Here is a 25832-nt window from a genome sequence, read left to right as displayed (position 1 = left end):
TTATATATTGAGTTTATTTTTGTTTTATGCCAAATTTCTTTAATACAAGTTTATTTATGATTTTATTTATTTTATCTAGTGATGTCTTATTCTAAATTTAATTATTGGATTTTTAAAATGTTTCAATGTATATATTGAGTTTTAAATTAATATTTGTATTTATGTGCATTCTAAATTATTGCATTCTATTTAATTTGATATTTTCATAATTATTTTTTAATGTAAAGTTTATTGTGATTTTGCTTATTTTATTTATGATATTTTGTGTACAATTTAATAATTGTTATTAAACTTATTATTGTTTCTTATTATACATTCTAGATCTTTAATTTAATATATTTTATTTATAATTTATTTAATTAACTATTCCTTGATTTTGGGGGTATAATTATTGGGTTTTATGAAAATGTTTTAAAAGGGAAACTTTTCCAACTGAGTAAACTGTGAGGGTTTTGAGAGAAAGCAATATTTCAACTATTTATTATTTATTTGATTATTTATTATTAATTAATCAAGTTCATTTTATTGTTATATTATTATTATTATTATTATTATTATGATTGTGTCGTAGTTAGGGTCACTCACTGAAATGATTAGCATCTCATATTTTTAAATTCCGTTCCCCTAGACCCAGGTTAGTAGACATTGATCATCTAGAGGCGAGTTCGATGTCTTGTTCATTGCTGAAAGATCAAGGAGCCTTACTTACTTTTCTTCACTATTTTGTATTGTTTCTTTTATTCTTTGTTGTATTAAATTTCATATTTAATTGTATCTCGATAAAGCTATGTATACTGTTTTGGACATTTATTTATTAATTATGCACTGATTTCCTATTATTCATTAAAGTGCTGCAAATTTGTGGAATTAAATTGTAGTAAGGTGGGAGGAATAAGGTGGTGTATATAGAAGTGTGCTTTCAGTGCAGGAAGTTTATGCTAAGTCTAACCCTTGGGAGAGGTTCTATCGGATTTTCCATTGGAGGGTCCGGTAGGATTTCCCTGAGATCAGGACTTATCTAGGATTCCAGTAAAGAATTTTGGATGGGTCCTGACAATATATATCTATATATATATATATATATATATATATATATCCTTGCTTTTACCCCTTGACTTCTCCACTTGCTTCCATCTAAATTTGATAAAAAATTTCACAATATGAATCCATACAAAATTATCAATGTTAACGATATCTTATTCATAATGGTTTAACACAATAAAATATTTTAGTTAACAAGTAATTAGCAGTGAAACATGATAATATCCGATTAACACTGGGGGTAAGCATCAGTTCGGTTCAGTCCCTTTTTTGCTTTTTTCTTTTCAACATGAATTAAACCGAATTATGGAAGGAAATTAGACTGAATTAAACCGATTCGGTCCAATTTAGTTTGGATCTGTTGAATATTTTAATTTTTTTTAAAATTTTTTTAAAAACATTATTATTTTTTAATAATTGCGTTTAATATTAATAATATATTTAATTAAATGATCTAAAAATATAATTGATTATAATAAAATACTGAAAAATTATAATATATATCTATATATATATATTTATATATATGCTCGATTCGATTCAGTTTTGCTTGGGTTAGGTGTTAAGGGTTGGGTTGGATGGGTTTAGCATTCATAGTCTACCTAAACCAACATAATTGGGTTTGAAATTTTAAAACTTATGGTCGATCGAGTTTACAAAATAATCGAACCAAACTCACGAAACAAAGGTTGGAGTGGTTCGGTTGGTTAGTCGGTTTCAACTCTTGTAAATATCATATTCGACCTACAAGAACAAAGAAAAAAGAAAAGTGGAAAAGACGCATTCGCTTGCTATTCTTCTTTTTAATCATAATCTCTTCCATAAAATTATATAGAACATTTAAGAAGCAATTGTAAAGACACAAGAAAGCAAAAGACATGCAAATGGAGAAGGGTGCACTGTGAATAGATCTAAAAGAAATAAAAGAAAAAGAAAGAAGCTATGGCCAAATCTTTTTAAAAAAAAAAAAAATGAGAGAAGAAGCAAAAGAAGAAGAAAAAAAAATGTGGCTTGAAGAGAAAATGAGGCTACTAGGGTTTCATATTGGTGAGGTGAGCTAGTTGCACATGTGTATAGATAATAGAAAGCGGTGTCAGGACCCGTTCAAAATTTCTCACCGGAACCCTAGACAAGCCCTGATCCCAGGAAAACCCTACCGGATCCTCCAATGGAAAATCCGGCAGAACCTCCCTTAAGGGTTGAACTTACCACAATTTTCCTGCACTGAAAATACACTTCTATATACATCCCTTTATTCCTCCCACATTACTACAATTTAATTCTACAAATTTGCAGCACTTCAAAATGAATAACAGGAAACTAGTACATAATTAATAACTAAATGTCTAATATAGTATACAGAGTATTATACAAATAAATGTGGAACTAATACAATGACAGATGAAGTAATACAAAATGAAGAGGAAAAAGGGAAGAAATGCTTCTTGGACTTTCGGCAATGAGTGATACAACATCTCATTGAGTGACTCTATGAGGAAAAAGGGAAGCAATACAAGATGAAGAGTAATACAACATCTCCCAATCCTTGTACCTAGGGGGAACGAAATTTAAAAAAATATGAGATGCTAATCATCTCAATGAGTGACTCTATCTACTGTACAATTATAACAGTAATAATAATTATAGTACATTTGATTAATCAAGAATAAATAAGTAAATAAATAATAATTAATTAAAAATAATATTTTCTCTCAAAACCCTCACCATTCACTCCGTTGGAAAAGTTCCCCTTTTAAAATATTTTCGCAAAACCTGTTATTTGTATTCCCCGAAAACCAAGGAAACAATTAGTTAACTAAATATCAAATAAAATATAATAAATCAAACATCCAAAATTTATAATGAAATAAATTGAAATAAAATAACTTATAACAATTACTAAATAATTAATCCATGTCATAATAATTAATACCGAAATATTAATAAAACTCACATTAAAACAATTCATGAAATAGTTAAATAATTAAAATGAATCAATTAATTGGACAATTAAATAAATGAATAATTAAATCAAATTAAAATCTCCATTTAAAATGAATAGTAAGAACATAGTAAAATCGCTTTAAAATCAGCAAATTAATATAAATAGTAAAATAAATTAAGGTAAAATGTATTTTAGGAACATTGATTAAATAAATTATAAAAATTCCATTAGATACATTTTAATTTTAAATACTCTTTAAAAACATTATTATTTGGAAATAATATCGAAAGTTACTTGACGCACCATACTATATACCAGTGATATCCCACGATACCCAGAGTCCCGAGCACCGTGTAACGGGAGGTTAAAGAGAGAAACTTGCATACGGTCGCTTCGGTGTCCCGACAGCACCGCTGCTTAAACCGTCATCCCAGCCATGGAAGGGGGCGGCTTATGGCCAATATCAAACTTGCCTACCCTCGTTCCAATGGCAACTCACAGGAGATATTATAACTTGCGCGCTCATTCACATATACAGTACAGAACACCAGTACTGTATGAGTACGTCTAAAACAAATAACCAAGTTTATTATTAAAATACCAAATTTTTCCAAAATTCACCGTGGGAATTATACCACTTTTCAAATTCACATCCCACATTTTTCCTTTAATAACGCCAGCACAAATACTTCGAAAATATATATAATTTTTCTCATATCACAAAATCCATCGATACAATTATATAATTTTCAAATCCATCAACTTTCATTTCCATCAACTCAAATATACAAATTTCCAATGGCATAAATATTTTTTAAACATAATTCTTTAAAACAATATTTTTCTCCAATCCTCAAAATCCATTTAAATCAACAACTCCTTAAAACAACATAAATTTCATATATAATTTATTCATATAATTTTGCACAATAATTGAATAATAACCATAGCAATAATTAAAATAAATCAAACCACAATTTCTTTAAATTCCCCTATATATTCTTTTGGCACCAAAACATATATTAAAGCAACATACATTGGCAATATAATTTAGATGGGAATTCTCTTAATATCAAATACATAAACATATTTACCAAATATTTAATTATGAAATATTTCGACAATGAAATTTGATAATAATTACCAAAATCTCAAATTCCTTAAAACCAAAATATTTTATAATGCACAAATATTTAATTCCATTCAATTTTGGCATCAAAATTTCAAATATAAATTTACTAAATATTCAACACATCAAACAAATAACCAATTAACACAACATATATATATATATATATATATATATATATATATATATATATATATATATATATATATATATATATATATTGTAACATCCCATAAAAAATTTGAAGGTGGTTCACTCACCTCGAGCATGCAATTAACCCAAGATCCTCCATGGGATCAATTCCACGATGCACACGTGCTCCTAGAACAACAATATTACACAGCTCAAATAAATTAATATTTTATTCGGGTAAATAATACCCGGTAACCAAGGGGTTTAACACCAACGTTAACCAAAATTGACGAGTAATATACCGAATTGAAGCTTGTGGAACGAGGATCGCATTACCGGCCTCCATTGACCCCAATTCCGCTGGTGGTGGTCGGAATTTGCCGGGAAGTACCGACCGAACTTCACCTCCTCATAACTCGTGAACCACTTCGAATTTAAACAATTGGAGACCATATTTGAACTCAGAGGACCCAAAATAGGGGGAGAGGGGTGGAAGACCGGACTGGGTTGGCCGGAAACGGCGAGAATCGCCAAAAAACTCAACCCGCCACCGTCGACTTCACCGGCCCGATCTGGGCGTGTCCGGTGGCATTTGGCCAGGAAATTTGGAGGTCGGGGTCATCGGGAACTGGGCTTCACCGGTGGCCGGCCCGTGTTGCCGTCCGGTGGCCGAAATCTGAGAAACGGCAAGGACCCAAGAGGAGGAAAAGGAAGGAGAAGAAAGAAGAAGAAGGAATAAGAAGAAAAAGAATTCGGGGGGCTGGGGTCTTTTTTCCCACGTGGGGGAAGGGAGAAAAAAAGAAAAAAAAGAAAAGAAAAAGAAAGAAAAAGAAAATAAATGAAAATAATTAAATAATATTATTGTATAAAATAATAATAAAATAATATGGTATTTAACCATAGTTGACATGTGGCATCTCACCGTTGTGACACATGGCACCTTTTATTAAGTCACACGTGGCACACTGTTCACATATTTAAAAATAATATTAAAATAATGCTGTATTTGAAAAATTTTACAGGTCCATAACTTTCAAACTACATGTCCAAATCGGATGTGCCACTAGTCTAAGGACTCGTATCGATGAGTACTTCACAACCATATATGAGTCAAAGCTCAACTTTGCATGAATAAAAAGTCAACTTCGGCATCCCTTGGACAGTTTGGACCTCAACTTGTTTTGCTCATAATTTTCAAACTGTAGCTCCATTTTCGACGTGCTACTAGTCTATGAACTCGTAACAATGTATACTTTTTAACGGTGCCTTGGTCAATGTGAAATTCCATCAAGAGTAAAAAGTCAACATTTGACTCCTTCTCGGTCAACAACGGTCAAACTTAGTCAACCTTGGTCAAATTTGAGAAATTTTCGATGTACTTTGGGACGGGGTGTTACAGCGGTTTTTTTCTTCTTCTTTTTTTAAAATGATATTCGATCGGATCAATTTAAGAGGGTTAAAAATGTGGCTTGAAGAGAAAATGAGGCTACTAGGTTTCATATTGGTGAGGTGAGCTAGTTATACATGCGTATGGATAATAGAAAGAGGTTTATTTCTTTTTCTTTTTTTTTAAATGATATTCGATTGGATCGATTTAAACAGGTTAAAGAATTGTTGAATCCACCACCTGACCACATATACTCGGGGTTTGAAAATAAACAACCCACTACACACCCCCCCCCCCCCCCCCTCTTCCAAAATAAAGTGTAAAACGCATCCAAAATGGTTTGGATTGATTTAGGTTGGAAGGATTAATCAAGTTAGCAGTTTTTTACATGAGCTTGGTGTGGGTTATTTTTAGCCTAAAATGAACCGAACTAATTATTCGATCGGTTTGGTTAGTCCAATTCAGTTTGTGCTCACCCCTAATTAACATGTTAAGAAAGAAATTTTTGTAATACAATACAACATGTTGATATTAATTAATATTATTTTCTAATATATTTTAATTTATCTATTTAATATTTAACTTAGTAAATAAAATATTTTATTTATTATTATTTTTTTACTATTAACCATTAATTAAATATAATTTTGTATTGACTTTTTTCATTTGAATATTTTTGGTATAATTATTTTTTATATTATTTTAAATTTAAAATTGAGTTTAACGGGTTGTGTAATAGGTTATGAATGGGTTCAGTGAGATAAATAATTTTTTGTGCAATAGGTTAGAGTAATTAATGAATGGGTTTAGATAAAAAAAAAAAAAAGAAAAAAAGAAAAAAAAAATGACCCAACGTAATTCAATACCTAACAGTTAAACTTTCAATACCAAATGATGGTGGCTTAGTTGGTAGCCACTAGCACGTATGACTGAGAGGTCATAGGTTCAAAAGGATAATGAGGGAAATTATTGTCATGATAAAAAAGAAAAATCTCAATAATAACATCTAAAATCCTTAGCCACACAAAAATGCCTCTCATACAATATTAAAATTATAATTCAAAAAGAAAAAAAAAATTGTAATTTGGAAAAAGATAGACCTTTGGGTAGGTTCATCATCAATGAAGCATAAGTTTCCGAGAGAGTGACCCATTGTTGATTTCCAAAGTTGAGCGAGCTCATGAGTAGTACCTGCTCAAAGTGTTTATTATTTGGAGAGCTACATGAACAAGAAGAATAGTTTGTTGGTATTTACAGAGTAAGTTAAACCAATAATCCTCAATAAATAGGACTTGTCTTGACAACTTCGAAAGTAGGTATTAATTTCTCAGCTAAAAAAATTCACTCCTTTTGGATGTTTTGGCTCTTTTTGTGGATTTGGATATCATGTTGGTGAAAAAAGAAATGCTTAAGCTGTAATGCCTGGTGTTACTGTTTGTATCAATATTTCCGACTTAGGTAAAAGGAAACTAGAAGATGGAAAAATAATATTTATCCCATATAAATTAGGAGAAAAAAACAAAATTAATTTTTAAAGTATAAGTTTAACAATTATCTCACATCAGAAGAATAAAAGATTTGTGGATAACTCATTCACTATATACTAAAGCCTCATTTGTTCTTTGAAGATAAAACTCAACATCTATAACAATTTTCTACACTAGAATATTTCTTTTCTTTTTAGTTTAATTATAGTTTTCTTCAACATAAATCAAGTCTAGGCAGCCTTATTTATTTGCTTTAGTGCCTAGACCTAATTTATTTGCTTTAGTTATTTAATTTTTAGCAAGCATTAAAACTTTTAAAATTGTTTGTTCTCTATAAGCTATTATTATTATTATTATTATTATTATTATATTTCTTTCAATCTGGAAAATGATAATGCATGCACAATCAGAGATGGAAACAAGACACCTGATGTTGGAAATTTTTTTCCAAAAATGCTAATTACGTACAAGTGAAATTTGTTCTAGATTGTTACTTTAGGAAACTGGGGTTGGAAATTTTGAGTTTTATTCTTTAGGAAAGGAAATTAATGTTTGGTGGCCAAGAAAAACTATGTCCCATTTTTGGCGTGAGAAAGAGAACAGAACGCCCCTGAGAAAACAAGATTTGGGCTGAGCCATCAATCATTAACTGGACCTTTGGGCTCTCCTGGGCTGACTTGGATTTCCATTAAATAGCAAATTTGGTTCACATTAATTTATAAATTAAGGCATTCAAAAAACATAATAATAACAGTAACAATAAAAAATTAATACAAAGAAAAGGAAGAAACAGAGGCTGTTGCGTTATAAATTCATAAATACTAGATTTTCTAGGTTCATGTTAATAAACAATAAGTATATATTTATATTTAAATTATATTTAATTATTTTTTGAAATAAAATTAGATCTTAATTTGGATTTTTTTTTTTTTTAATCCCAGGAGTCCTTTTTTCTCCAAGAAAAAGGGAAATAAATGGTATTTTATCCTTCATCAATTATAATTGAAAAAGAAAAATAGTAAGGTGAAATGTGAATAGAAAGAAATAAGACTTGGGCTAAGAGGAAATGGCAATGGGCCGAATTGCTTCATATGACTTAGGGTTGTTCGGCATGGAGATCAATGGTGTTTTTTATTTTATTTTATTTTATTATTATTATTTTTTTCAATCAATATATGATATAAAAGTTCATAAGCTTTTTGCATATGGCTGAAGTGTTGGGCACGCATTGCATATATTATATATGTTGGTCAATCTTTGACTCGAATAAATTAATCTACTTTGCCACTAAAACAATCGTCACCGCAAACGTCACCTTCTGGCTGACCAGTAATTGGTAGTAATTAATAATTGACAAATCCAATTTCAGGGCATAATTAATTAATACTTAAACTGCAAAGAAACTTCCGGATGTTGCTCAATGCCATGGCCGCCCCAATTGTTATATATACCTCCGTTTCAGCTTTCCCATGATCAACTACATTTCTCACTTCATCTTCTTCATTATATAATGATAGTCTAAGCTACCACCCTTCTCTTTCTTTTACATATACTATTTCTTAGCCATTTGCTAAATATCTGTACAATAGAAAAAATGGCAGCTTGTATTGAAAACTGCAGAAGCCAAACCTCAGTAAGTCCATGCCTTTTGGAATGTACCCAATATTACCATATGATCAGTGCTCGTAATTCTCTATTCTGGTGTACTCTCTGGCCCTGCAAACCCGGTTTTGGTGAGCAAATTCTGGATGCTGTTTGTGCTTCTGAAATCATTCCCGGAGACATCAATATTGATGATCTGTGGTTGAAGATTCAAGAAGAAGCCGTAGCTGATACACAAGAAGATCCACTCTTGCACAATTACTACTTCTCATCCATTTTCTCGTACAAGACACTAGAAACTGCATTGGCAAATTTGTTGGCTATGAAATTGAGCAACTCAAGCCTCTCAAGGAATGCATTGTTTGAAACATTTCTGAGCATTTTCTCTGAGGATCATGATGTCAGAAGAGCTCTGAGGGATGACCTTAAAGCAGCAAAAGAACGAGACCCGGCTTGTATAAGCTATGTCCATTGCTTGTTGAACTTTAAAGGCTTCCAAGCATGCCAGGCTTATAGAGCAGCACACAAGTTGTGGTCACAAGGTAGGAAAGCCTTGGCATTGTTGATTCAGAGCAGGGTTTCGGATGTTTTCGCAGTGGATATACATCCCGGAGCAAAGATTGGAAGTGGGTTGTTGCTTGACCACGGCACTGGAATTGTAATAGGAGAGACAGCAATTGTAGGAGATAATGTTACAATTCTGCATAATGTAACATTGGGTGGAACAGGAAAAGCCAGTGGAGATCATATTCGTCGGCATCCTAAGATTGGTGATGGGGTATTTATAGGAGCAGGAAGTAAAGTTTTGGGGAGTATCAGAATTGGAGAAGGTGCTAAAATAGGTGCAGGGTCAATGGTCTTAAAAGAAGTACCTCCCAATGCTACTGCTGTTGGAAACCCTGCTAGAATAATTGGTGCCTAGCTCACATAAACATTTTGTAGACTAATTTGAGGCTTTTTTCACCCTCTCTCTCTCTCTCTCTCTCTCTCTCTCTCTTAATAAGTTATTTTTTTCTTCATATATAAATAAACTTTATAAGAAAAAGAAAAGCAGGTAGTTTTTCGAATATGCTCTGTAGTCTATTTAATTTTTTTTAAATAGTGAAACTGTGATAACTTTCTAGCTGTGTACACAATAGATTTTGTAAGGTGAGCTGTTCTTTTTTCTATTTAGTTGGTAACAGGCAATGACCATCAATGAAATTCTGCCACGACACTGTTAAGATTGAGATGTCAGACCAATTGCAGGCGTTGTGAAATTTAGAAAAATAGATTGATTTATATTTTAACCAGTCCTCCCAGCATTCTATAATGATTCTACATCTATATCCAATCATCTTTCATGTATTTGATGTATTAATTATACTATTTTATATGCAATAATTGTGATAATAGTCGACAATTTATATTATAATTATATCCCCCCTGAAGAGGATTTATACATATGCCAAAAATCCTGGTCAGAGGACCAACTTGAAGAAGTAATTTCCAGGAGTTCTGTTTTCCCTGAGTTATGGAGCTCCAATATTCGTTATCCCTTACCATTTTCCTCATCATCTTCTCCTTGTTTTGGTTCGTAAAACAAAGCAGGTTTTCAAAAAAGTTCCCTCCAGGTCCTTGGAAGCTACCTGTTATAGGGAATTTACACAACTTGGTAGGTTCACTACCGCACCATGCTCTCCGCGAACTAGCCAGGAAACATGGACCTTTCATGCACCTACAATTGGGCCAAGTTTCTCAAGTAATTATAACATCGCCAAGGATGGCCAGAGAGATCATGAAAACACATGACCTTTGCTTCGCACAGAGGCCTCAACTTGTTGCCACTCAAGTGTTGACTTTTGGTGGCTCAGATATTGCTTTTGCTCCATATGGAGATTACTGGAGGCAGATACGAAAAGTGTGCGTTAAAGAACTTCTAAGCGTCAAGAGGGTTCAGTCTTTTTCTTCTATTCGAGAAGATGAGGTTTGGAACCTTATTCAAACTATTCGCTCATCTGCAGGGCCAATCAATTTTACTGAAAAGCTTTTCTCTTTAGCAAGCTCCATAACATGCAGAACAGCATTTGGTAACAAACGCCAAAATCAGGATGAATTTATATCGCTGGCAGAGGAAGGAATATCATTGACAGGAGGATTTGATTTAGCCGAATTTTTTCCTTCAAATAAGTTTCTTCAAATGATAAGGTGGAGAGCAACCAATAAGTTAAAGAAGGTTCACTGCAAGGCCGATCAGATTCTGGAAAATATCATCTATGAACACAGACAGAGACAGATGACAGAAAAAAACGGTGAGGATGAAAGTACGCCGAGGGAGGAAGATCTGGTTGATGTTCTGTTACGACTTCAGCAAAGTGGTGGTATTGAATTTGCAATCACAACTGACAACATAAAAGCTGTGATTTGGGTTTGTGTACATCTTCTGCATAGATGCTATAAATTAGTATTGTAGCTCACTCTGCACAAACCTCATAGAAAAAAACAAGCATCTTTTTTTTTTTTTTTTAATTGTATTCAAAGCCTAACAAACACTAACTACCACTAACAAACATTTGAAGCACACCATTTATTATGAGTTATTACATTTCTAATCAGTTATATATATATGCAGGACATTTTCAGTGCTGGAACTGATACCTCATCAACAACAGTGGTGTGGGCAGTGTCAGAATTAATGAAACACCCAAAAGTGATGGAGAAGGCACAAGCTGAGGTAAGAAAACTCTGCCAAGGAAATAAAAGACTGATCCATGAGGACGATATTCAGAAATTGAGCTATTTGAAGTTGGTGATCAAAGAAACTCTAAGGCTACACCCTCCTGTTCCCTTATTGCTTCCTAGAGAATGCAGGGAGGCCTGCAAAATTGATGGCTATGAAATCCCATTAAAAACGAGAGTCATCGTGAATGCGTGGGCGATTGGAAGAGATCCAGAGTATTGGAATGATGCTGAAAGCTTCATACCAGAAAGGTTTGGTGGAAGTTCCATTGATTATAAGGGCACAGACTTTGAATATATTCCTTTTGGAGCAGGAAGAAGGATGTGTCCTGGCATAGCATTTGGGATGGCAAATGTTGAGCTTCCTCTTGCTAATCTACTCTACCACTTCAACTGGAAACTTCCCACTGGAATACAACCAGAGAATCTGGACATGACTGAAGCGTTTGGAGCTACTGTTGGAAAGAAAAACGATCTCTATTTGATTGCCACCCCTTTTGCCTCTTCACCACTCTCATGAATTTGAACGACGAAACACAAATTATTAGACGTCTTATTTATGTCATTATGCCGTCGATTATAAGCTTGAAAATAGTTCTAAGAAGAACAATAGATAGATACATATCCTTCTCACATACAATTATAATGTAATAGCAGTTAAAATTCTAGTCTAGAGACCTTCCGATGAACCCTTTCGGCTTGTATTTTATTTTTTTTCATGCATGTTTTAATCTCTAATTCCTTGAACATGTATTCATTATAAGATTACAATGGACTTATTTATCATGTACTACAAACTGAAACAGTACTTGAAAAAAATTCTCATAATTAATTAAAGAGAAATTATTATGCTTATCATATAATACAAACTGAAACAGCACTGGAAGTAAAATTCTCATAACTATTTTTTTTTATAAAAAAATAAAAAAATAAAAAATAAAAAAAAAATAACATGTAATATACATAAGTTATATACGATCTTGCGATTCAATGAGCATATATAATTTTTAGTTTCTAATATTATATATATATATATATATATATATATTATTTGGCTTGTGTAATGTACAAGAATTTTTTAAAAGGTACATGAAAGTGCGATAGCCATGATATCTTAAGCTATTATACATGACTAGTCTTGGGATATGGGGCCTTAAGCCAAATTTTTAGTCACATATTGAACAACTTTGTTCGTGAAACATTATTTTTATAATTAATTCTAAACACTATATGTATATAATTTATGATATGAAAATAAAAACTACATTCGCTATAGGTGTATAGATACATATGTATATAATTTATGATATGACAATAAAAACCATATATGCTATAGACGTATACATACCTTGAGCCTTGAGGGCTTTTGAGAGAGGTAACTTCATGAGTTGATCTCTGTATAATTCATCCAAAAAATAATGGAGATTTAAGAGCAAAGTTGGATTTCAGATGGGAAAAATTGAAAGATAATTAGAAAGATTTATATGATAAGGATAAGAGTCGGAAAGAGATTTATCATTCATGTGTTGTATATATTCAATAAATAACATTCACATCCAAAATTATAAATATATTCAATAAATAACATTCACATCCAAAATTATAAATTTATTGAAGAAAAAAATAATTATGGTTGTAATTTTATTTTATTTTATTGAAAAATTATAATTTCATTTCAAAATATTAATTGGTGGTCAGTAAAAAAACTTAAAATAATAAAAGGGCCATGTCTCTCTATTATTTTTACTAGAACATTTAACATTTCAATTTTTTTAAAACTATTTTAAATATTTTAAAAAATTAAAAAATACTTAAAAAATATATATTTTGGAAGCCCTAACTGGATCTTTGTACTATCGCACACAGGCCAGCAATTAGCTATGGTAAAGAATTTTATTTTATTATTATTATTATTATTATTATTATTATTATTTGGTTGTTATTGTTGTTGTTAGAGCTGTAGTAAAGTTGACTGCATATAAAATTATAAAATTATAAATTTATTTTATCCTCCAAAGTACTCTGTAAAAATTCTATCTTAGCTATAGTGAAGTTGACCGTGTATAAAGTATGGAATAATAAATTTATTTCATCCTCCAAAGTACTTTTCCAAAATTCTATTCTTTAGAAATTTAAACAATGTCACAAATAGAATATTATTGAGGGAATACAAAGAACAACTATATAAATTCAATAATTTAGTTTAATTTAATATTAAGATTTAACATAATCTTTGACAATGTTATTATTAGAATCGCTTTTACAACAGGTTTATGTATGACTATATCGTACTAACTATGCTATATGATATTGAAATGCATTGTATTAATTTATATTGTATTAATATTATACATTATTTAGTACAATATTGTATAATATTATAGATTTTTATAAAAGGAGATAAAAAATTTTAATATTGCTTCAAGCTTTAGGTTTGCCGGAGAAGCCCAAATTGTTTACCTTCAAGCTTTAGCTAATTATCATGAAGCAACCAGAAATCTAAACATCTAAAGGGAATAAGAAGCGTCTTTGCAGTGTATAAATATTTTTTTTTTATTTTAATTTGATTTAAAAAAAAAAAAAAAAAAAAAAAAAAAAAAAAAAAACAGTCAAAGGAGTGAGCTAGCCAATTTTAAATCAGAAAGAAGTTTTTAAGACATGTTACCAAACAACTTGAAGTGGTACAAAATTGACCTGGTACGACCGATGCATACAAAGCTTTATCAATCGATACGCTATGTTAAAAAGCCCTTTGGAAATGGTGTTTTTTGGTAATACACATTAAAAATGGTGTCGCACAAAGAGTGCACCAAATTTTGCATGCTAAACCGAAGATTGTATAAATTTAGTAGCCATTTACATATTCTTAATTTGCAGTTAGAAATACGTGCTGGACATTATAGCCATGGGATGTGGTTAAATAAATAAATTATAATTGTTGGTCTAAATTAAAGCAACAAAGAAAAATCATACTTTAAAATTTAAGTATACATGTAATGATATCAATTTCATTACACATGCCTAAATTATTTTGTCAAAATTAAACGGCTTGTTGCACGCCAATGCTTGCATTTTAGTCTGTGTATATATCACATATATATATATATATATATATATATATATATATATATATATATATATATATATATATATATATATATATATATATTTATATATATTGCATTAAATTAATATTGTAATTCGCTTTTTTCACTTGTTAATGGCTTAACTAGTCTGTACTTCATCTATTGCCCCTGCCGAGTCTTTATCGTGCCCCAAAAAAAAAAAAAAAAAAAAAGAGGTTAGAAGCTATAACTGCACTGTTTTTGTAGTTTAGGAGCTCGATGATAAAAATAATAATAATAATGATGATGATGATGATGATGATGATGATGATAATGATGAAATTATTAGTATTATTATTATTATTGGCTTTCTTTGGTACCCAACAAAAGAGGCGTTTGACAATTTAGTGAAATTGTGCCACGTTATTCATTTGATAAGATTGAGATCCAGACCCAATTGCAGACGTTGACTTGTATCTTAATCTGTCCATCCCTGCCACTAGATCTTTCCCATGTGTTTGTTTTATTAATTTGTACAATAGTGTAGGCAATACATACGGTAATGCGCCTTGGCAAATTTATTGGCTACCAAATTGAGCAATTCAAGCCTCTCAAGGAATGAAATGTCTGAAAATTTTCTAAGCATTTTCTCTTAGGCTCATAACATCAGAGGAGCTCTCAACCCAGCTTGTAACCCAGCTTGTATAAGCTGTGTCCATTCCTTGCTAAAGTTTTGGGGAGCATCAGGATTGGTGAAGGTGCTAAAATAGGTGCAGGTTCAGTGGTCTTGAAAGAAGTACCTCCCATAGCTACTGCCGTTGCAAACCCTGCTAGACTAATAGGGTGGCTAGCTAACACAAACATTTTTTAGACTAATTCGAGACTTCTTCCCCCTTTTTTTAAATTTATTTTTCTTCATAAATAAATAAACTATATAAGAAAAAGAGATGGGTTTTCAGATATGCTTTTGAAGTCCTTTTAATTCATTATAAATATTGAAACAGTATTAACGTTATGGAAATGTATCATAGAATTTGTTTGGTGAGCTGTCTTTCTATACATATATATATATATATATATATTTTGGGTAAAAGCTGGTACCACCAACAAAACAGGGAATGACTATCAATGAAATTGTGTCATAACATTGTTAACACTGAAATTTAAGACCAATAGCCGGCGTCGGAAGACAAAAAAGAAAAGATTGACATGTATTTTAATTAATCCTCCTGGTATGATAATGATTGAAAATGCACTAATCATTATAAAATAAAATATGCAATAATTGTGATAATAATCTCGTAATTTATATTATAATATTCCTCCAAAGAGCATTTATATACAAGACAAAAATCCTGGACAGAATACCAAATTGAAAGAGTTCTGTTTTCTTTTGTAACCTGTCTAGCTATGGAGATCCAATATCCAATATCCCTCACCATTTTCCTCATCACTTTCTCCTTGTTTTGGTTGCTAAAACAAAGCAGGTCCTCAACAAAGCTCCCTCCGGGTCCATGGAAGCTACCTGTCATAGGGAATTTACACAACTTGGTAGGCTCACTACCACACCATGCTCTCCGAGAACTAGCCAGGAAACATGGACCTTTCATGCACCTGCAATTAGGCGAAGTTTCTCAACTAATTATATCATCCTCTAGGATGGCCAGAGAGATCATGAAAACACATGACCGTTGCTTCGCACAGAGGCCTCAACTTCTTGCCACTCAAGTGTTGACTTTTGGTGGCGCAGATATTGCCTTTGCTCCATATGGAGATTACTGGAGGCAGATACGAAAAGTTTGTGTTATAGAACTTTTAAGCATTAAGAGGGTTCAGTCTTTTACTTCTATACGAGAAGATGAGGTTTGGAACCTTATTCAGTCTATTCGCTCATCTGCAGGGCCAATCAATTTTACTGGAAAGCTTTTCTCTTTAACAAGTTCCATAACATGTAGAACAGCATTTGGTCACAAACGCCAGAATCAAGATGAATTTATATCGTTGGCAGAGGAAGGAATATCATTGGCAGGAGGATTTGATTTAGCTGACCTATTTCCTTCAAATAAATTTGTTCAAATGTTAAGGTGGAGAGCAGCTAATAAGATAGAGAAGGTTCACTGCAAGGCCGACAATATTATGGAAAATATCATCAATGAACACAAACAGAAGCAGATGACAGAAAAAAATGGTCAGGATGGAACTCAGTGGGAGGAAGATCTTGTGGATGTTCTGCTACGATTTCAGCAAAGTGGCGATATTGAATTTCCACTCACAACCGACAACATAAAAGCGGTGATTTGGGTTTGTGTACATTTTCTGCATACATGCTATAAATTAACATTCTAGCTCACTTTGCATAAACCTGGCAGAAAAAGAAACGCTTTTATTTATTTATTTTTTTTCCCTAACAGTATTCAATTTGGTGCTTTTTATTTTCCTTCTAAGTTTATATATAGTTATTTGAAATGCAATACATCTGAAGCCCGCAATTTATTACCATACATATATATATATATATATATACACGTATATGCAGGACATTTTTAGTGCTGGAACTGATACTTCATCAACAACAATGGTGTGGGCAATGTCAGAAATGATGAAAAACTCAAGAGTGATGGAAAAGGCACAAGCTGAGATAAGAAAACTCTGCCAAGGAAACAAAGGTCTAATCCACGAGAAAGATATTCAGAAATTGAGCTATTTGAAGTTGGTGATCAAAGAAACTCTAAGGCTACACCCTCCTGTTCCATTATTACTTCCTAGAGAATGCAGGGAGGCTTGCAATATTGATGGCTACGAAATCCCATTAAAAACCAGAGTCATCGTGAATGCGTGGGCGATTGGAAGAGATCCAGACTATTGGAATGATGCTGAGAGCTTCACACCAGAGAGGTTTGATGGAAGTTCCATTGATTATAAGGGCACAGACTTTGAATATATTCCTTTTGGAGCAGGAAGAAGGATGTGTCCTGGCATAGCATTTGGGATGGCCAATGTTGAGCTTCCTCTTGCTAATCTACTCTACCACTTCAACTGGCAACTTCCCAGCGGAATGCAACCAGAGAAACTGGACATGACCGAATCCTTTGGAGTTAGTGTTGGAAAGAAAAACAATCTATATTTGATTGCCACCCCTTTTACTCCTTCAGTCTCATGAATTCAAATGACAAAAACATATATTATTAGACTTGTTATGTCGTCGTCGAAAATAGTTCTTAGGAGAAGAATGGATAAATATTTCCTCTGTACAGTTGTAATGTAATGTGACAGCAATTAGAAAATTCTGTTCTAGAGAGCTTTCCAATGTACTCTTTCTGTTTGTGTATTATTTTGTTCATGCCCGTTTTAATTTCTAATTCCTTGAACATGTATTTATTATAAGATTACAACGGACTCACTAATCATGTAATACAAACTGAAACAGTAGTTGAAGTAAAATTCTCATAATCAAAGAGAAATTATTATTCATGATCCTATGCATATTATAATCAGCTAGGTCCTAAATCCATCAGCTTCTTTACCCATGTACCTAGCTTGCAAGATTAGAAGAGGAAAAAAAAACCCAAAAAAAACAAAAAGAACAAAAAAAAACAAAAAAAACAAAAAATACACATAGAGCCCATATATGTATAAACCCAAGTTACGAACTTGTGATTCAATATGTAATTTCTATTTTTGTTTCTAATATATATTGTATATTTTTTCTGTCTTTTGTAATGGGCAAAAATATTTTAAAAGGTTTATGAAGGTTTGTTGATTATGATATCCTAAGCTACAGTAAACACACACTCTCTCTCTCTCTCTCTCTCTCTCTCTCTTTCTCTTCTCTGTCAGAACGTTGACCGTGTATAAAACTATAACGTAATAAATACATTATCCTCCAAAGGATTTTTCCAAAATTCTATTTTTTACCGTATAAATTTGTTAGTGCAATGATATTTTTGTTGGTGTTTTAGTTCTTTTTTAATGTTTAGTTATTTTATAATCAGCTTTTTGGTAAAACATTGTTGTATTAGGTAGTCAAAGTATGACTTGTCTTTTGATGGTATGATTACTGTAATAGTAGATGAAAAGTAGATAATTTACTGTTATAAGCTCGTGTTTATATATTTTTGTCCAGAAATGAATGAAAAAAAATTTCACAACAGAAAAAGCTTCTTTTTTTTCTTTCATTTTGCTATGTTTTTTGTCTAAAAATCCTACAAAATTCAACAAACTTTAATTTAATATAAGATCAAACGACATCTTTGAAACATTATTATTAGAATTGCTTTTACGACAAGTTTGTGCGTGATTATATTGTATTAATTATGTTGTATGATATTGAAATGCATTATATTATCTTATATTGTATTAATATTTATTATATATTGTTTGGTGCGACGTGGTATTGTGTTTTATTTTTTTGTTAAAACATATAAAATTAACAAAATTGTGAAATTATCCCAAGAAAAAAGTAGAAATAGTTTGCAGGCAAGGCGTGTGAAATTATCTAATATTTCTGATATTTTTTTACTTGTATTGTGCAAATGATAAGAACAATAAAAAAAAGAAAAAAAAGGTATATGAAAGTTTGATGATTATGATATCCCTAGGTATTGTAAAGTTAACCTTGAATAACGTTGATAAACTATTAAATAATATATTTATGGGTTATCCTTCAGAATACTGTTCCAGAACTCTATTTCTTTAAAATTTAACCAATAATACTAATAGAATATTATTATTACAAAACAAAGAACAACCGTATAAATTCAATAAAGTTCAATTTAATATAAGATCATACAAAAACTAGGATTAAGTTATTATATTACAATTGCTTTTGTGGTAGTCTTAATTTGCGGCTACGAGTAGGAATAAATTCTAGACATAACCATGTCAGACAGTTGAATAAACAAATTATTATTATTGGTCTAATTAATCATCTAATCCTTTCAAATTACAGCAACAAAGAAAAATCATCCTTTCAAATCAAAGTATACATGTAATGATATTAACTTCATTAACTATATTAACAATATTTGAATTCTTGTATATATATATATATATATATATATGTGTGTGTGTGTGTGTCTGTGTATTTTATGATATGGATATTCATATTTTTTATCATGTGAATTTTTATGATAATTTTTTAAAAATTATCATTTTGTATAATAGATTGATAACAATTTTTAAACGTTTTACAATTTTTAAAAAGGGTAGGGAATTTAGGAGCTGGATGGGGAAGAAGAAAAGAACAATAATAGAAAAATAATAATATTGGGCTTTCTATGGTAGAGGCGTTGACTATTTTGTGAAACTGTACCAAGTCGTGCATTTGTTAGGATTGAGATCCGGGACCAATTAATTGCACGCGTTGATTTAATCTCTCATGTATTAGTTTTATTAATTTATATATTCCATAATGTATGCAATAGTTATGATAATGCTCTATAGTTAAACAAAATTTATAGTCCTTCGGAGTAGCTTCTCTTTACTTAAATAATTAAAACTCTCACGGTCACTGACCATATTTGGCATCTCCAAGCCGACCAACCTGGTCACATGACCAACTTGAGCAAGTACTTTCCAGTAAGAAACAAAGAGTTCTGCGTTTCCAAAGTTTCTAGCCATGGAGCTCCAATATTCAATATCCTTAACAATTTTCCTCATACTCTTCTCCTCTTTCTGGTTGGTCAAACTACGCAGTTCTGCCAAGAAAACCAATCCTAAAATCCTCCTCCCAGGTCCATGGAAGCTACCTCTTATAGGGAACTTACACAACTTGGTAGGCTCTCTGCCACACCGTGCTCTTCGAGAACTAGCCAGGAGACATGGACCTCTCATGCACCTACAACTCGGACAAGTTTCTCTGGTAATTGTTTCATCCCCAAGAATGGCCTCAGAGATCTTCAAGACCCATGATCTTTCCTTCTCTCAGAGACCACAACTTCTGGCCCCTGAAATCTTGACCTATGGTGGCTTGGACGTTGGCTTTTCCCCATATGGTGAATACTGGAGGCAGATGAGAAAAGTTGCCGTTGTAGAGCTCCTAAGCATCAAGAGGGTTCAGTCTTTCTCTTCTATTCGAGAAGATGAGGTTTGGAATCTTATTCAGTCAATTCAATCGTCTGAGGGATTGATCAATTTTACTGAAAAGATTTACTCCTTAACAAGTTCCATAACATGTAGAACAGCATTTGGTAACAAACTCCGAGACCAAATTGCCTTTGTATCGTTGGCGGAGGAAGCAATATCGTTAGCAGGGGGTTTTGACTTAGCTGAATTCAAGTAAATTTCTGCGAATGATAAGCCGGACTAGAGCTAAGTTAGAGAAGATTCACAGCGAGGCTGACCGGATCCTTGAAAGTATCATTAGTGAACACAGACAGAACTTGATTACAGTAAGCAATAGTGAGGATCAAAGTCAGAGGGAGGCAGATCTCGTCGATGTTCTACTACTAATTCAGCAAAGTGGCAGCCTCGAAGTTCCTATCACAACCAACAGTATAAAAGCTATGATTGGGGTTTGTATAATTTTCTGCCTGCTATTTGTAAAACTAGCTCACTATCTTGCACAAATTAACCTCATTGAAAATGTACATATTTATATCGACTTTTCTCCTGTTTATGGGATCTGATTCCGAATGTATTTTACTAAACAATTAATGTATGTAATGCAGGGCATTTTTAGTGCTGGAACTGATAGTTCATCAACAACAATGGTGTGGGCAATGGGAGAAATGATGAAAAACCCACAAGTGATGGAGAAAGCACAAGCTGAGGTAAGAAAACTCTGCCAAGGAAACAAAAGGCTAATCCATGAGAAAGAAATTCAGAAATTGAGCTATTTGAAGCTGGTGATCAAAGAAACTCTAAGGCTACACCCTCCAGCTCCACTGTTACTCCCTAGAGAATGCAGAGAAGCTTGCAAAATCGATGGCTATGAAATCCCTCTCAAAACTAGAGTCGTCGTGAATGCATGGGGGATTGGAAGAGATCCAGAGTATTGGAATGATGCTGAGAGTTTCATACCGGAGAGATTTGATGGAAACTCCATTGATTATAAGGGGACAGACTTTGAATATATTCCTTTTGGAGCAGGAAGAAGAATATGTCCTGGCATAGCATTTGCAATGGCAAATATAGAACTTCCTCTTGCTAATCTACTCTACCACTTCAACTGGCAACTTCCCAATGGAATACAACCAGAGAATCTAGACATGACTGAAACATTTGGAGCTAGTGCTGGAATGAAAAACAATTTGTATATGATGACCACCCCTTTTAGTACTCCTTCACTTTGCTGAATGAATAATATATACAAGTACATATATATATATACATACATACATATATATATATATATGTGTGTATATATATATATATACGTGTGTATAAAATTGATCTACTACATTGACATTGCTAACCTTATGTTAGACAATAATTCCCCCCGTCCCCCTTTTGTTTTCTTGATATTTTGTGATCACTTATCATGTCATGTAGCTATTAGCTAGTTGACTTCTAAGGGAGCCTCTCCAACATACACTTTCTGTTTATGTTTTGTTTTCCCTGTCTGCTTTCTGATTACTTAGTAGTGGAAATTAAGAAATACTAAGTAAAACTGAAAACGAACTTAAAGAAAAGAATTACAGATCTCAAAAGACTGTTCTGTATTGCCGATGAAGACTTCAGCATTGTTTATAAGCCTTCGAATTTGGTATAACTGATTTCCCATCTGTTATTGACAAAATGCACAGCTTTACTTGAAGTTGTAAAAACAGTAGGCTGAAACAACACTGTTTAGAAACCTGAAGTTTAAAACTGTTGGCTTTACGGATAGCAAAGTGTGATCTGCAGAGGAAATAAGTAGATACAAATATATTGCAGCAGCTGGACACTTCTCACGGCAAGAAGAAGAAAACAGGGGAGGAAGAGTTTGTTTCGATAGGCTTCAAAGTGTATAAAGAATGAGAGTTTTTGACGAGAACTTTTGAAATGTGTCGAATTTTGTCAAGAATTATCCGAAGACTTGTCTACCTTTTTGTTTCATATTCTATTTCACTCAGTTTTTACTGACTGTCTTACATCATATAAAATAAACCCACTACATGATCAGTAACAATGTGAACATGAAAAAGTAAATTTTGGATGTTTCTAGATTTACATCCCATTCATACAATTGTCAAACTTAGACAAACATGATGGTTAGATTAACTAGAGTTGAGTTAATAAACCATGATAATATAACTTGGGTAAAGTCAATTTGTCTACAGCACATTAGCATCCACAAAAACCTTATAACCTTCGACGCTTCGTTTCCTTTGATCACTGATTTCAACACTTAGAAATTGACATGGCAAATAGTTTACCATATGGTAACTGGTGTCATTATTTGATGTTTGATAAAGTAGATCACATTGCTAATGGCAATGGTCACAGATTAATGAAAGTTAATAGGGTGGTAGGTCCTATTGACTTCTACCTAAACTGCTTTTTACTTTTTGGAAGTAAAAATCTATATATAACATTTTATTAGATAAATTAATTAATATATAACCTAAACACAATCAACTGGACCTGATAAAAAAATCTCAGATAAATTAAACAAAAATTTTATTTCGTAAACTTACTTTAGCATTATGAACCATAAATAATTAAACATGAGAGATGCTTAGGATGCATCGCCATTTTGACTAGCTAGTATATATTTAATGGTCAGCAGTATATGCTCCAGAGGCGGTACTAGGAAGGAATATCATTAATCTGGGATTTTATTATGTGGCAAGGCGTATTATAAAATTAGTTTGTAATTAATGAACATGGCAATGTTTTATTGGACTAAAATTTAAAGGTTTTACCATGTTGTCACCAAAAGTTTTATATGAAAAAGACATTACCGGGATTCCGCTCGATTTTATTTTCTTCCATTGGAGCTTTACACATACTGTGCTATATTTTATCACAAAGAAGTGTAAGAAACACATCAACCTGGCGGCCAATTGACTAAGAAAATCTTTACCCTAGGGGCTGGAGGCTGTCTCCTCCTTTGTCTTCTTCTTCTTGCCAGTACTTGTTTGATCGACCCTACTATTTGATATAATCAAATTTTCAGGTAATATTAATTTAAACTGCCTAGAAAATGCTATAACATTATATCAACTATATATATTATGTCAACCTTTCTTTCACTTTTCCTTGCCTTCGTATTTCAAATCTCATCACTTAATTTTCTTAATTAATCTTTTAGCTAATTGGTAATCGTGTGGTTCGGATCTAAATTATAATTTCTTTAAATGACCATAATTCATTTAGCCAAAAACGATCGTCATAATTTATTTAAAGTCTTGGATGAATTGACTACATGCATGTGATTGGGTCATGGCTTCAAATTAAAACGATTTGGCGTACGCTCATTAAACTAATTAAAATACATTAGCACTGCTTTATCTAATTTGCCCTACGATTGTGAATTTAGATTGGGATTCTAATATTGGAAATGTCTCAACTTTTTTAAAACAGATCCGAATCAAATGATAATGATTTGAAATGCAGAAATATTTACTTTCATAATTTCATCGTTTCATTTTTTTTTTTTTTTCTAATGGACAATAACTCGGGACTTAATCCCATAGAAATGATAAATCTTTCATATAGCTTTGCTAATTAATCAAGGCACTTTGAGGTCGGACTCCTGGCCTACTTGTCCAACTAATTAGACTTCTTATTGGTGGCTAAAGAAAAACAATGTAGGATATGTTTGAGAAAAATATAAAACAAATGAAAGTCTACTTTTTATAACCTTAAACTTTTAGGATAAATAGTAATTTAATATGGTATCAAAGTCAAACATCCAAGAAGTTCTGAGTTCAAAACTCAACAACTCCACCCAAAATAAATAATAAATTAAAAACACATGTAAGGACAAGAAAAAAAAACCTAAAAGAGGGGAGGCCTACATTTGAAGGGGAATGTTAGAGAAAAACATAAATCAAATGAAAGCACATATTCCATAACCTAAGCTTTTGGGATAGATAAGACCTCCTCAACATACTCTCCTCACAAAATATTAATTTAAGGGGGATTTTTTTTTTCCCCTCAAATTCCGAATCCTCATCCATGTAATAATAGGCGCAAATGTATAAAAGTAGGAAAATAGCCACATCCTGGATAAAAGAATGATTTATCAATTTAAGATATTAGTAGTCCATATATTAGTTGCTAGCCCTTTTGTTTCTTTTTCTTTTTTTTTTCTTTTTTTGAAAAAAAAAAATTGTCCACTTCTAGTAGAAAAAGACATTCCCATGAACAATGATTATCAATACTAATTCAATATGTTGTACTAAAATTCCATTTCCAATTTATCATAAAGTATTACAGGAAGAGATTGGTATGTACATGGGGCATTTAGTGACATTATGCAATATCCTTGTTAAGATTGATATCTCTTATCCAATTGCACATGAGAAATTTAATAAAGTTATATATATTAATTGTACAAGTTTAATGTAGTGATGGATTTATAATGAGTGATTCTAAGAGATAGATCCATAATCACATATCTGCACGATCCGTATGATTTAACAACTGTGAATGTTGTTCTTCACAACTCTCTTCATAAGTTCTCCTATGTATCCCATTAATTTGTATTATATATTAAGTTAATCAGTCTTCCTAGTACTATGATTCTGCATATATGCCCTTCACGTATTTCACGAATATAATAGTACGAAGAAGTTAGAATTGAGACATATTATTCCACTAAAAAAACATCTTTTTCCTCCAATGTAGTTCAAAACTTAAATATTCACATGCCTGCATGCATCTTTCAACTTAAAACTAGCTATCACCTCACAGTTACTATCCTAATGATTGACCAACCTGCAACTTGAAGTACATATTTTTCTAAAGAAAAAAAAATTGCATTTCCAAACACCTTCTAGTGACGGAGCTCATCACCATTTCCATGATGGTCTTGATCTCCTTGTTCTGGTTGGTAATAAAACTAAGCAAATCGACCAACAAAACAGGTCATCAAAAACTCCCTCCCGATCCATGGAAGTTACCTGTTCTAGGCAACTTGCACAACCTGGTAAGCTTTGATCTACCTCATCATGCTCTTCGAAAACTAGCGAGGAATCATGGACCTTCCATGCACCTACAACCGGACCATGTTTTAGCGGTAATTGTATCATCACCAAGAATGGCCGCAGAGATATTCAGAACCCATGATCTTTCTTTTGTACAGAGGTAAAAACTTCTAGCCTGTGAAATCCTGACTTATGGAGGCATAGGTGTTAGTGTAATGACACTTTTGTTGTTGTCATTAGTTGCTTTTTTA

At 32.2% G+C, this 25832-nt stretch overlaps 3 protein-coding genes across 3 annotated transcripts; all 3 read left to right on the top strand.

The window, feature by feature from the left end:
- Positions 1 to 8534: 8534 nt before the first annotated feature.
- On the top strand, positions 8535 to 9959 carry LOC107415427 (serine acetyltransferase 1, chloroplastic-like). Its single transcript, XM_016023751.4, has one exon. The coding sequence runs from the start codon at positions 8716 to 8718 to the stop codon at positions 9643 to 9645; it is 930 nt and encodes a 309-aa protein (XP_015879237.1). The 5' UTR covers positions 8535 to 8715; the 3' UTR covers positions 9646 to 9959.
- A 131-nt stretch (positions 9960 to 10090) lies between these two features.
- Positions 10091 to 12206, top strand: LOC107415142 (desmethyl-deoxy-podophyllotoxin synthase-like). Its single transcript, XM_025075076.3, has 2 exons — positions 10091 to 11130; positions 11335 to 12206. Exons 1-2 carry the CDS (start codon positions 10237 to 10239, stop codon positions 11959 to 11961), a joined length of 1521 nt encoding a protein of 506 aa, XP_024930844.3. The 5' UTR covers positions 10091 to 10236; the 3' UTR covers positions 11962 to 12206.
- Positions 12207 to 15860: 3654 nt separating this feature from the next.
- On the top strand, positions 15861 to 22518 carry LOC107415151 (uncharacterized). The gene is given in 6 exon segments (XM_016023440.4): positions 15861 to 16807; positions 17043 to 17657; positions 18248 to 18257; positions 20089 to 20776; positions 20778 to 21018; positions 21175 to 22518. Coding segments are annotated over 6 exon segments (3072 nt in total). The 5' UTR covers positions 15861 to 15916; the 3' UTR covers positions 21802 to 22518.
- Positions 22519 to 25832: the final 3314 nt, after the last annotated feature.

The sequence above is a fragment of the Ziziphus jujuba genome, chromosome 1, assembly GCF_031755915.1.
Source record: "Ziziphus jujuba cultivar Dongzao chromosome 1, ASM3175591v1".
Lineage (NCBI taxonomy): Eukaryota > Viridiplantae > Streptophyta > Magnoliopsida > Rosales > Rhamnaceae > Ziziphus > Ziziphus jujuba.
The sequence above is the reverse complement of the archived record's forward strand: the minus strand, read 5'-3'. Positions and strand labels throughout refer to the sequence as shown.

Coding starts and splice junctions, on each gene's coding strand:
- LOC107415427 (XM_016023751.4), top strand. CDS start 8,716: ATGGCAGCTTGTATTGAAAACTGCAGAAGCCAAACCTCAGTAAGTCCA.
- LOC107415142 (XM_025075076.3), top strand. CDS start 10,237: ATGGAGCTCCAATATTCGTTATCCCTTACCATTTTCCTCATCATCTTC. Junction 11,131..11,334: donor ACATAAAAGCTGTGATTTGG/GTTTGTGTACAT, acceptor ATATATATGCAG/GACATTTTCAGTGCTGGAAC.